General features: G+C 33.4%; 1 protein-coding gene across 4 annotated transcripts in view; it reads right to left on the bottom strand.

Moving 5' to 3' along the window:
* SOS1 (SOS Ras/Rac guanine nucleotide exchange factor 1) overlaps positions 1-14,267 on the bottom strand; it is a 110,705-nt gene that overhangs the window by 46,599 nt on the left and 49,839 nt on the right. For all 4 annotated transcript variants that reach the window (XM_036334785.1, XM_036334784.1, XM_036334782.1 and 1 more), the window contains exons 6-8: positions 10,079-10,222; positions 2,010-2,120; positions 1,834-1,932 (exon numbers count right to left, since the gene is read on the bottom strand). In XM_036334785.1, the coding sequence (XP_036190678.1) occupies positions 1,834-1,932; positions 2,010-2,120; positions 10,079-10,222 (354 nt within the window). The remainder of the gene's footprint in view (positions 1-1,833; positions 1,933-2,009; positions 2,121-10,078; positions 10,223-14,267) is intronic.

The raw sequence follows: 14,267 nt of genomic DNA, 5'->3' as shown, positions 1-14,267 counted from the left end.
GAAACTATCAAACAAAATCCAAATGGAAATTCTAAAGTATAATAACTAACAATTCTATTGACAGATCAATACAAATTACCAAATTCAAGAAAATGAGAAAAAGGGATTTAAGAAAAATGAAGTTTCAGAGACTTGTGGAACAACATAAAGTAGTAGAACCAATATACATAACTGGAGTTCTAAAAGGAGAGGAAATGAGAGAAAAATGGTCAAAATGCAAGAATAATGTAAAAGCAAGTTAAAATCTGAAGTGCAGCAAGGAGTTTGAAACTTTAAGCAGGAAATTAATACTTTAAAATATAAGGATCTCTCCTTATGAAAATAAAATACCTTTTAAAATAATTTTTTTTCTTATTAGAGAGAAAATTACCAAAACTATAAATGCCCCTCACAGCAGTTTAGTTTATTTAAGATTGGAATAGGACAATAATTAGGTATTTACTTATAATAGCTCCTAAATTACACTATTCTATATTTAACTTTAGATATTCAACATCTATGGTCAGATACAATACCATTTAGCTCACAGCTTTGAGCTCATCATATGAGGATAATTTCTAAATTTAGAAAGCCAGTTCAAGGGAATAAAATCAAGACAGACCTCTACTGGGGTTATTTTTATGAGACTCAGAGAGAAGTTATGTTTTCTAAATTTCTTATTGCTGGTATTAACACATCAGCTCATGGACAGTGTAAAAAATGGTCTTGAGCATATAGCACTTAAACCAAATGCATGCACAACATAAAAAAGTAGAAGAAAAATGGTCTAGAGTAGAAGATGTTTGATATCGTCCAGTTTCCAAAATGGAAAGGCAGCAAACCAAAGCCATTAACACATGCACACAAGGTATTTGTAAAAGGGGACTGCAGAGCATATTTCTTCACAGAGAGTTTTTGGCACACCATGTGAAGGCCATTAGTGGGTGTTTAAATTAAATGAGGTAGCATGATTCATATTTGCCTTTACCAATTTGTTTTACATAGCACTGAAAAAAAGAGACTACTTTGGGAGGAAAAAAATCTCCTGTGTTTAATATTTCTCAGTTCTTGATCCTAAGTTTTCCACTCACGGCACCTCGCAGTTCTCAGTTTTTATCTGTAATCCTTTCCCATGATTCCATACTTAAGTATTTGGTGCGTGGGCCAATACTCTAACCACTGATCAATACCGGCCAGGGCTATCCATAATCTAAAGGCGACATCATTAGATACATAAAATATTTAAAAGGTAATTATCTTCGAGCTACACTACTGAATTATAATTTATATATAGTAAGGTTCCCCCTTTTCCTAGTTAATTTCAGTATATAACAGGAAAAAAAGGGGGGGAGCAGAATCCTTTCCTTTTAGTCAGTGCTTCTGAAATTGAGTATTTTTGAACTGTGATAACATGGTGAATTTTTACTGGGGTTATACATAGTTCACTGTTTCTAAAGTAAAGATAAACAATTTTATAGAGATAGCTGCAAACTTGAGCTACGAATATTAGGTAATAAATCTTCCCCATTTGGCCTTATCCTCATACTATCTAAGTCTCTAAATCTGCTGAGGTCCCAAAATGGGTTACTTGGATGCATAAATAAATCCAATGTTGTTTCCAAATAACCATTAATGTAAACAAAATGTAAGGACACAAGATAAAAAATATCTGATTGTTGCTTTAAAATTCACTATTAAAACTGAAGAAAATATGCCACTTTTTTGTAGATTCATTTGTATTTGCTTCTTAACTAGAAAAAGAAAACAGATACAGACTAATGTCCATGGGTGCTCACATAATAATTGATACACAAGTTGGTAAAAAATTATATCACAATTGAATACTTTTCTTACCTTTAAAAGTTCAAAATAATGTAGACAGTGGTAAACAGGGGCTAGAAGCAGTCTGGGTAGAACATACTGAACAGCTTCTTTAAAACCTTCGCCTATTGACTAGAAAACAAAGTGATTTAATTTTTTTTAAGTTTAGTTTTCAGATATCATATATCTTGATTTAAAAATAACTATACCTGTAAATAAAGTGCCGCTCCAGGCTTTGATAACTGACTAAGGAAACGATCATGAAAACCAGGTCGTAAAATATCTCGAGCATATGATTCATATGGATCAAATGCCAGTTCCTTAGAAAATAAAGAAGGTAAAACATAAATTATCTTTCTCCAAAGTAGAACATAAAAAAACAAAAAACCCACAATCCATAAACAGAAAAATTAAATTATGGGCACATCTATACCAGCACAATTACATCTTTCCTTCAAAGCCTCCAAACAAGACTACAAGGCTATTAATTATAATTTTAACAAAATAAATCTAATATTTTCAAGTAAGACAGTAAATCAATTTATTCTGATGAGTAATAAGAGCCTTATATGTTATGACACCTCATCAACAGATTCTAGTAGAGTATTATCAACAAACATGGTCATAAGAATTGGCAGACTTTGGGTTCTAAAAAACAAGCTTAGCCTAAACACCAAAGAATATAGATATCTACAACTAGATAAACATTTAGATACTGGTGCCAGCCATTTATTTTCTCATGGTCATTTCTTAGTGGCAGACTTTTACTTTCATATTCTGTAAGTCAGAGATAACAGTTTATAATCATCTATAATTTACTGTTACAGTTTTCACAAGACATTTAAACAATTTAATTCAAATTATCCAAAAATTTACCATCATCAATCATTAATAAACTAAACAACTGTAATAGTTATGTCTAAAAGATTAGAATATACTGGTTTTGATGATTCCTGAGGAAAAGAGAGTAGGTATCTAGATTTTAGCAGGAGGTAGGATCTCTATTCTTTCCCATCCTATGTCATATTCTAGGTAAAAAAACAAAATTACAAAAGAGGTGCTCTAGATTCTAGCAAAAGCTTTCTATGAAGGGTAATTCTAGAAAGAGGAAGGGGACATCTAGTGGAGGCATGCAGCAAAAGGAAAAGACCAAAAAAAAAAAATGACGTTTATGTATTAATTAGCCTTAATGTTATCAGATTCTTTTTTTAAGGAAAGACTGAATAACAACAACACAAGATCAGGAAACAGAAGACTTCAGTTCTGTTCTTTGCGAAATGCAATATAGTATACAAAATTCCAAGTCATCTGAATTCTTGAGCTGGCTCCTAGTTCATTTCCCAATTTCAATACTTTCAATTGTTTTCCCACTAAAAATTTCTATAGTAATATAACACTGGAAATTCAGTCCAGCTCATTGTAGATTTTACTGGAATGGAGAGTTTCAATAATAACAACAGAAAGGAGTCAGGTATGAATTAAGTCGATGGGAGAGAGAAAAAAATGTGATCAGATGCTTCTAAATTGTGTATCTTGAACTCTAGACATCATCTACAGCAGATAATGTTTGCCCTCTTCCCCTTTCAATACACTTTATTTAGAAAATTTTTATAAGAACTATATACATAAAGAAAAGCTACACAGTGTAGTGGCTTACAAGCATGTCTTTAGAGTCATAGAGTTCCAATTTTTATTGCACTACTTTTTAGCTGTGTGAACTTTGACAAACTACTTCCTCTCTCTAAGCCAGCTTCCTCATTGGAAAATGTAGGTAATACCTACTTCAAGGGGTTGTTTTAAGAATTAAATATCATATGCAAATGCTTACAATTGGGTATGCATGTAATAAGCACTAAACAAACAGTACCTATTATTATCATTCTAAAGTAGCTAATATTAAGAGAAAAAAAAATTGAAAACTAACTGGGAATCCAAGCTCTAATCACATAGGTTTATTCTTAAGGATAAATTTATAGAATGGCAAGCACTTCTAAGGACCCATGTGTAAATTAATAGATGACTTTATGATTAGTTTTCTGGTTTAAATGCAAAACTTACAAAATTCATAAATATTTTAATAATATACATAACTATGTATTATCTGTTAGAACAGTGGTTCTCAACCTTCCTAATGCCGCAACCCTTTAATACAGTTCCTCATGTTGTGGTGACCCCCCAATTTCATTGTTACAAATTGAACATAATTAAAGCATAGTGATTAATCACAAAAACAATATGTAATTATATAGTGTTTTCCGATGGTCTTAGGCGACCCCTGTGAAAGGGTCGTTCAACCCCCAAAGGGGTCACAACCCACAGGTTGAGAACGGCTGTGTTAGAATATTCTAAATGTACAGAAAAGTACAGAGAACAACCTAACATTCCTATCTTCACCATCTAGCTCAGAAAAGCAATATTTTATAATACTGCAGATTAAAAAAACCCAAAACACTATAGGTATAACTGATCTCCTGGATTACTTAAAATTGTACCATTTTACATTCCCACCAGCAAGTATAAGGGTTCCAATTTCTCTACATCCTCACCAACACTTATTTTCCTTTAAAAAAAAAATTATAGCCATCTTAATGGGTGTGAATTGGTACTTTATAATGGTTTTGTTTTGCATTTCACTAATGACTAATGATGTTAAGCATATTTTCATGTGCTTATTGCTATTGCATATTTTCTTTGGATAAATTCCTATTGAAATCCTTTGCCCATTTTAAAGTTGGGATGTCTTTTTATAAGAGTTCTTTATATACACTGAATACTAGATCTTTATAGATACATAATTTGTAAACATTTTCTCCCATTTTGTGTGCTATCTTTTCCCTCTTGATGGTGTCCTTTGAAGTACAAACATTTTAAGTCCAAATTACTTATTTTTTCTTGTGCAGCTCATGGGTTTGGTGTCATATACCTAAGAATCCTTTGCCAAGGCCAAAGTCATGAAGACTTAGCCATGCTTTCTTCCAAGAGCTTTATAATTTTAGCTCCTACTTTAGGACTTGGATCTATTTTGAGGTTATGTTTGTATATGGTGTAAGGTAAAGATTTCAACCTCACTCTTTCGTGTTCCTCATAACTTTAGAGTATCATTTTTTGAACAGAAGTTTTAAATTTTCTTTAAAATATATTTTTTGATTCATTTCAGAAAGGAAGGGAGAGGGAGAGAGAATCATTGATAGGATGCCTCCTGCATGGCCCCTACTGTAAATCGAGACCACAACTCAGGCATGTGCCCCTGATTGGAATTGAACCTGGGACCCTTCAGTCCCCAGGCCAATGCTCTATCCACTGAGACAAACTGGCTAAGGCAGAAGTTATTTATTTATTTATTTTATTCTTTATTGTTTAAAGTATTACATGAGTCTCCTTTTTTCCCCCATTGACCTCTCCCGCACCACCCCCTCCCCCAAGCATAAGCCCCCTCACCCTTCTACTGTCTGTGTTCATTGGTTTTGCTCACATGCATGCAACCAAGTCCTTTGGTTGATCTCTTACCCCCTCACCCCCCGGCCTTCCCTCATAGGTTGTACAGTCTGTTCGATGCTTCTATGTCTCTGGTTCTATTTTTGTTCATCAGTTTATATTATTGTTCATTATATTCCACAAATGAGTGAGATCACGTGATATTTATCTTTCTCTGACTGGCTTATTTTGCTTAGCATAATGCTCTCTAGTTCTATCCATGCTGTTGCATATGGTAAGAATTCCTTCTTTTTTACAGCAGCGTAAAATTCCATTGTGTAGATGTACCACAGTTTTTTAATCCACTCGTCTGCTGATGGGCACTTAGGCTATTTCCAAATCTTAGCTATTATAAATTGTGCTGCTATGAACATAGGGGTACATATATCCTTTCTGATTGGTGTTTCTGCTTTCTTGGGACACATTTCAAGAAGTGGGATGACTGGGTCAAATGGGAGTTCCATTTTTAATTTTTTGAGGAATCGCCATACTGTTCTCCACAATGGCTGTACCAGTTTGCATTCCCACCAGCAGTGCAAGAGGGTTCCTTTTTCTCCGCATCCTCTCCAGCACTTGTTGTTTGTTGATGTATTGATGATAGCCATCCTGACAGGTGTGAAATGGTACTTCATTGTTGTTTTGATTTGAATCTCTCGACTTTGAGCATGTTTTCACATGTCTTTTGGCCTTCCGTACGTATGTCCTCTTTCGAAAAGTGTCTATTTAGGTCCTTTGCCCATTTTTTGATTGGATTGTTTATCTTCCTTTTGTTAAGTTGTATGAGTTCCCTGTAAATTTTGGAGATTAAACCCTTATCGGAGATAACATTGGCAAATATGTTCTCCCATGGGTTTTGTTGTTGTTTTGTTGATGCTTTCTTTTGCTGTGCAGAAGCCTTTTACTTTGATGTAGTCCCATTTGTTTATTTTCTCCTTAGTTTTTCCATTGCCCTTGGAGCTGTATCGGTAAAGATATTGCTATGACATATGTCTGATATTTTGCTGCCTATGGAGTCTTCTAAGATTTTTATGGTTTCCCGTCTTACGTTTAAGTCCTTTGTCCACTTTGAATTTATTTTTGTGTAAGGTGTAAGTTGGCAGAAGTTTTAAACTTTTAAATCTCTTTTTTAATGGTTTTCACTTTCTATGTGAAAGAAACCCTTCCAATGTCAACATCATAAATATGTTCTATATTTTCTTCTGAACGTCTAAAGTTTTGTTTTTCATGTTTAGATTTTAAATCTATTGATAACTTTTTGTGTATGACATGAACTAAGTAAGAATTTTGTTTGTCTCTATATGGACAACTATAATTCTCCGCCCGCCCCCCATTTGTTCATTGTAACCTATAGGCAGTATTTCTATTTTTTTGGTAATTCTCCTAAATGTTTTCAATATAAAATATAGTTTGTTATCTTTAATTTTTCTAAATTTCAAAGAGAGTTTAAAGTTGTTCAATTTTTCTGTCTTTCTAAATCAAGCCCACTTTACACACTGTATAATTTATTACTGGTGCTTAGAAGTTTAGTTTAACCTTTCCTTTTAAACACACACACACACAAAAGTTTGGTTTTAAAATATTCAGAAGTTTATAAAAATTACCAACACATTTCTCAACTTTAGTTCTTGTATTCCTTGACTGCCCTAAGTAGAACTTTCCTTCTTGCTGAAGAACATCGTTCAATACTTCTTATAATGAGGGCCTATGGGTAGGAAACTCTTTTGGTCAATGTCTGCTGTTTTTGTTTTTATTTTTAAATTCTTTATTGTTTAAAGTATTACATGAGTCTCCTTCCCCCCACCCCATTGACCTCTCCCCCGTGTCTGTTACTATTTGTTTCTCACTTTTTCCCCCCTCTGAATTGCTTGTTAAATTGAGGTATAATTTACATAAAGTCCACAGTTTGATGAATTTTTATATGTTTATGCAATCATCTGTATAATCAACACTCAGATAAGGAAAACTTATCTACAACAACTACTATTCCCAAAGATCTGTTTATATAAAGAACTTCCTACAAATGCAATTATAGTATTTTGAGTCTTATTTTGTGCAACATTGTTGCCTTCAAAAAAACAGTTCATTCTTTTATTATTACCCTATAGCATTTCACTGTGTGAATATATCACAGATTATCCATTATGAATAAACTTGTTACAAACATTGTTGAACATGCCTTTGGTAAATACAGGCATTCTTTTCTTTTTCTATACCCCCAGGAGTGAAACTGCTGGACCATAGAGTACATTGTATTCTTAGCTTCAGTAGATTATGTTAAACAGTTTTCCAAAGTAGCTGCAGAATTTACACCCGCTCCACCAGCCATGTAGAGTTCCAACTGTTCCATGGCTTTAAATTGCATTTCCTTGGTAATGATGTTGAGCACCTTTTGTTCTTTTAGGAAGTACTTGTTCAGGTCTTTTGTCAGGTCTTTTATCTATTTCTGCAAAAACCTAAGTTGCCTATCTTTTAGTTATTGATTTGTAGGAGTTTTTTACATACTCTGGATATGAGTCTTTCATTGGCTATAGATATTACGATATTGTCTCCCAGTCTATTGCTTGCCTTTTCACTCTTTTAATTTTGTCTATTGATGAACAGGTGTTCTTACATTTAATGTAGTCTGGTTTATCAATCTTTTCTTTTATGGTTAGTGTTTTTGTGTCCTGTTTATAAAAAATCTTTGCCTATTCCAAGGTCATGAAAATCTCATTTGCTTTTGCTAGCTTTACTATTTTAATCTTTGTGCTCACTCTTTTTTAAATTTTATTTTTCAATTACAGTTTACATTCAATATTATTTGTATTAATTTCAGGTGTATAGCATAGTGGTTAGACAATCATATACTTTACAAACTGGTCTCCCAATATTTCAAGTTACCATTTGACACCAAACATAGTTATGTACTAACTCTTGAATAAAGGTTTAGTTGGGCAGAAAACACTATTTTCCCTTAGTATTTTGAAGATATCACACAACTGATTGCTAAAAACCTCCTTGTTAAAACCTCCTCTCATTCTCAGTGTAGTTTCCCTTTTGCTTCTCACAGTTCATAACATATTCTATTTTTCACTACAATGCTTTTGGCTGTGGTTTTTAAAAAATTTATCCTGTCCAATATTTGGAATTCATTTTTAATCTGGGAACTTGTATCTTCATTTCTGGAAAATTTTCAGTTTTTATCTTTTCAAATTTGTCTGAAATACCTATTAGATGTATATTGAAGCCTTTCAATGTACCCTTAATTACTCTTAACTAGACTTTTATATTCTTATCTTGGTCTCTGTGTGTCACATTCTTAGTGCATTCCTAAATTCATTAATTTCATCCTTGAACTAGATCTGGTAAACATTATACTACATTATGAGTTTTTATTGCATCGCATGTATATTTAATTCCCAATATCTTTTCATACCTACTTGTTCTTGTTTCCTTCCTGCCTGTTTTGTTTCACAATGTCTTTTTTATACATGGATCATATGCTTTTATTTATCTAGTTGAGCATCCTAAACTTCCTTTAAATTCTTTGTAATCTATTGTACAAAATTAAATTAATCTGGAATGAATTCATTTTGTAATTGTTGATTTTGTTAGATATCACTCCAAGCATTCAACTTTGTCTTGTAGTTTAGAATTTTGTATTATAGACTTCTTAGGGGGGAGGCTTTAAATTTTTGGTTTCCTTTTTTCTCTCCCATTCTTATATGATCACTCATTCAAACCAGAATCTGCTCTTAAAATGACGTTTCAAAAGGTCTCAGGCTCTGTAATCATATTGGCTGATTATTGTGGGATACTCTGTTAGGTTTTAAAGTACATTTGTTATAAAGTAGTGTTTCTGTCTCCTCACCTCAGGTCCACAACTTTCTATAAATCCTTATAAGCATCAGGTTGGCAGATTTCCCCAGTATCTTATTACAACCAGGGCCTCAAAGCAAGAAGCCTTGCCCACTTCCATGGAACACATTTAGTCCTTATTATTCTTAAGAGCTCAACACCCAGCTATCAGAGCTCACTCCTTGAATGTCTATTCCATTTCTAATCTTGTTTTTGCCTAAAATTTTGAATTTTTTGTTTTATAATGCCGTGTTATAATAAAATGTATAGATTTTAAAGTGAGAACAAAGCAAGAGCTAGAAATCTCAGAATGAATATCAATGCTAACTTATTAGGACTAACATATATTTCAGCATTTGAAATATCCAAGGAGACTAATCATTTTTCTAAACCCATGATATCTGAATCATTTCACCACTCCTACTCTAAATAATAATGTGTGATTGTCATATATTGAATAGCTTACTGTGTGGAGATGGTTAGCTAAATATTTTAGGTAGGTTATTTTATTTGTCACAAAAATCCAGAGTTCTATTATTATCCTTGCTTTATAAATATAGATATAGAGGTTTAGAGATGTGAAATAAATTGCCTATGGTTACATAAAACTAGTAAGTAGCAGAGTTTAGATGGAACACAATATAGAGGCCAAATTCTATGGCCTCTTCACTGATAGGGCCTTCATCAACTTTTCTTATCCTTGCTGTGGTAAGATAGACAATTGAGTGTCAGCTGTAAATGCCTCCCCGCTATGGGATCTGAGTTTTTTTAATGAATAAGAGACTACTTTTTCTGGGTTCCATAAGAGAAACAAATGTTAACAATGACCCTCGGAAGGGGCAATAAAGCAGAGTAGACAGCAATTAATATCTATGACCCTAACTGGAAACAATAATTAAGATTCCAATTTCAATGCAAAGCAGGACTTTTATGCAGTTTTGTTTTGATGTATAATTAAAGTACTTACCTCTGCTAAGTCTTCAAAACAGCTTCCTACTAGTGGATGGGGACTGCCTTCATCCGTCATTTCTACAGTATCTTCTATATGGCCCAGTAACTTTACACTAAGTTCATGTATATCTACTATACGACTAAATATATTTTCTACATCCTGTTGGGAAGAAAATAACACTCAGTTAGGTTGTATAATAAAAAACAAGTTTTGAGCCAATAAATCATTTTAAAATCACAAAATTTAAACATGGTATATACAGTGAGAAATTTTAACAACTTACAAATTTAAGTAAAAGATAATGCAAGAATTCCTTTTGCAAGAATGTACAATTTGCAAATGCATTTCATTTCTCTAGGTCAGTGGTTCTCAAACATTTTGGTCTCAGAATACATTTACACTCTTAAAAATTATTAAATACTCCAAAGGGCCTTTGTTTATAATTATACCTATTAATATTTACTATATTAGAAATTAAAACCACAGAAATCTAAAAACATTTAAAAATAACAATAAATAACATTTTTATGAAAACTATATTTTTCCAATACAAACAAAAAATTTACCTGAGAAGAATGGCATTGCTTTATGTTTTTGCAAATCTCTAACATCTAGCCTAATAGATGATGATTGAATTTACATATATATTTTCCACATTCAATCTGTTGTGGTACACTGTTTTGTTTAAAGCATATGGAGAATATCTTGCTTTACACAGATATGTAGTAGGAAAAAAAGGAGTATTTTAATAGTTTATTCAAATAATTATGGATATCCTTTTCTTTTTCTGTATAGTTTCTTTGAGATGTAAGTTATATACCATAAAATTCACCCTTTTAAAAGGATACTTCAACAGTTTTCATATATTCACAGAGCTGTTCAATCATCCCCATTACCAATTCCAAAACATCTTCATCACCCCCAGAAGAAAGCTTGTATCCATTAGCAGCACTCTCCAGGCTTTTCTTCCTCCCAGTTAATGGCAATCCTAATCTACTTTCTGTCTCTATGGATTTGCCTGTTCTGGACATTTCATATGAATGGAATAAATATCATTTTATGATATTACACAAAATTCAATAAATAGTAGTTTCTTAAAGTTAGTTTCGATGTGGAATCTGAAACCATATCAATTCTGTACTGTTACATTAAAATTCATTGGCCTATTTTGAATTCTGAATGGATCTTTTACCCATGTGTGATTCTGTAGCATTATGAATTTGGTCACTTGGAAAATATGAGTCCATTGAGTTCTGCAGATTTTCCAAACATTAACATATTTTCACTATACAATATTAAAAGACCAAATCCATTAGCATTATTACAGATCATGGGAGTGGATACAAATTTTCCAAAACTCTAATTAGCTAGAAAGTTCAAATTTTATCACTGTCAACAAACACTGCCAGTTATTTTCCTTGAAGTAACAGGTATGCTTTATTCATTTTTTTCTCCCCACTTGATTCATTTTTGGAAATGTCTGCCAGATATGCATCTGAATAACCATAGTTTGTCAATAACTCTTTCATAAAAGTTGTGTTTCATGAAAAAGGCAGCTAATTCAGTTTGCAACTCAAACAGTGCTTTTTCCTCAAGACAACCACCATACTTTGGTATATAGCAGAAGTGCTTTATTCCAGCTTCCTATCTGCCTCAACTCTTCTCTAACTTGGGCTTTCTTGAGGCATGTCCATAGGCTCTTGTTCTACTAGTAATGACAAAGAATCTATATGAATCCATGTAGCACCCTTTTACTTCACTTATCATTCTACACTTCTATTATCTTATATTACAAATAGATATGCATATAAGAATACTCAATATAACACTCTGTAACTTCCATAAGATTTTCTGTAGGATAGATTCCTGGATAAAGACTTCTGTTATCGGGTTTGTATTTAAAATATCTATGGATATTTTCTTTAAGAGTCCACTAGTTTACCTTTCCATCAGTAGTGTATGGGAGTAACAGTTTTGCCAAACTCTTACAACACTGAATATTATCAAGCTTAATTTTTAGGAAATTGCTTAGATAATTGAAAAACAAGTACTAATTTGCATTTATTCAATTACTGTTTTTGTATTTGATTAACTTTATCAGTGACTATACTTTTTTGTCAAATCAACTTTGAGGCATGATACATATCCAGTAAGATATACCTATTTAAATTTACTTCCTGATGAGATTTTGTTCTTCACTAGAACTATAACCATAATCAAGATACAAAACACTTTCATTACCATAGGGAAGTTTCCTTGTACCCCACCCCCTTTAATCACTACTACTCCCCCAAGAAATCAGTGATCTGCTTTCTGTCACTATAGACTACAACTGTCTTCCTAGAATACTGAACAAATAGAATTATAAGTAGTCTTTTGTATTTGTATACCCATTCACTTATTGATGGATATTTGAGTTGTTTCCAGTTTGAGACTATTATAAATAAGCTGCTCTGAACATTCATGAACAAGTTTTGTATGGACATGTTTTAATTTCATCTGAGTAAAGACGTAGGAATGGAATTTCTAGGTAGAATGGCTAGTTTATGTCTAATGTGATACAAAACTGCCAAACTCTTTTCCTAAGTATTTACACTGGATTACATTCTCACAAGCAATGTGGGAATTTTATATTCTCATATGCAGTTGCTCCACATTCTTTTCCACATTTGGTATTGGCAGTCTTAATTTTAGCCTTTCTAATGAGTGTATAGTAATATCTCATTGTGGTCTTAATTTGCATTTCCTTGATGACTACTGAGGATGAGCACTTTTTGATATCCTTTTTGGTCATTGGTCTATCTTCTTTTATAAAGTGTTCAATATTTTTGCCCACTTAAAAATATCAGGCTATTTTTTAAATTATTAAATTGTAAAAGTGTTTTATATTCTGGATACAAGTCCTTTGTTAGATATATGTATTTCAAATAGGTTTTACCAATCTGTGGCTTACCTTTTTATTTTTCAGACAATGTATTTGGAAGAGAAAAAGTTTTTAATTTTAACAAAGTCCAAAATTCATTTTTAATTTTATAGTTCTTGACTTTTGTATCCTAAGAAATCTTACATTTTTTAAACAGCTTTATTAAAATATAATTTATATACCATACATTTAGACAATTCAATGGTTTTTACTATATATAGATTTGTACAACTCATAATTTACTCCTTTTTTAATGTTTACTCATTGCCATAACTTGAGCCCCAGTCTCAGCCTCTGTAGTGAGCACATTGCTTCTTCATCAGTCATCAACAGCAATGTGGCTAAAGTTCTAGGAATTACTAAAATGAAACTCTAGGCAATCTTAACTGTTCTCACTCAACATTCCCTAGGACTCTATGAGATTGGTTTGATTATTATTGTAAGATCAGTAACCTATTCTCTAATTTTTAATGTTATTGGCTCCCTCCTTTGTGCTCTTCTCCAAAATACTGTTGTTATACTTCTATTAGTGGCCCAGTGCACGAATTCGTGCACATTGAAAGGAAATTAATTAGAAGGTGGCTGGCAGGGTGGGACTGGGTGAGATGGGCCGGACAAGTCCTAGAGCCAATCTCCCACGGTCCCTCCCCAGCTGGCCACCCCTGGGGTGGCACTGTGGCTCAAAAGGTGTTTACAGAGTGAGTGGGGGTCCCTCCGGCAGGTGGGGTCCCTCGGCCTGGCCTGCAGGGATTAGCTAAAGCTGGCTCTCTGACATCCCCCGAGGGGTCCCAGAGTGCAAGAGGTCACTCTGCAAAGTTGCTGTCGTACAGGGTATGGAACGCAAACACAAGTGTGCAGTAAACCAGAATCAGGGCAACAGTGCCCCACCAACAACATAACCCACAGCTGAAGGTGGAATCGTAAGGCCTGTGAGGAATCGGGTTCCCTCCTCTCTGGTTTCAGGGTGCGTCACCTGAGAACTGCCGCTGCCAAGTCACTACAGCTCAGGAGCCCCTATGTTGAGCATCTGCCCTCTGGTGGTCAGTGAGCGTTATAGTGACCAGTTAGATGAAGGAAGGGACACTTAGCATATCAGCCTTTTATATATATACATTATGGTAATTACCACATTGTATTGCAATTTAATTTTAAGTTTATATTCTCTGTCTTAACTAGATTAAACTTGAGGGAAGAATTTTTTCCTTATTCATCTTTGAATCCTCATTGCTAAGTATGGCACTTAATATATGCAGCACTGATAAAGTGCTGGTTGAATGACTC

Source organism: Myotis myotis, unplaced genomic scaffold (assembly GCF_014108235.1).
Source record: "Myotis myotis isolate mMyoMyo1 unplaced genomic scaffold, mMyoMyo1.p scaffold_m19_p_14, whole genome shotgun sequence".
NCBI lineage: Eukaryota > Metazoa > Chordata > Mammalia > Chiroptera > Vespertilionidae > Myotis > Myotis myotis.
The sequence above is the reverse complement of the archived record's forward strand: the minus strand, read 5'-3'. Positions and strand labels throughout refer to the sequence as shown.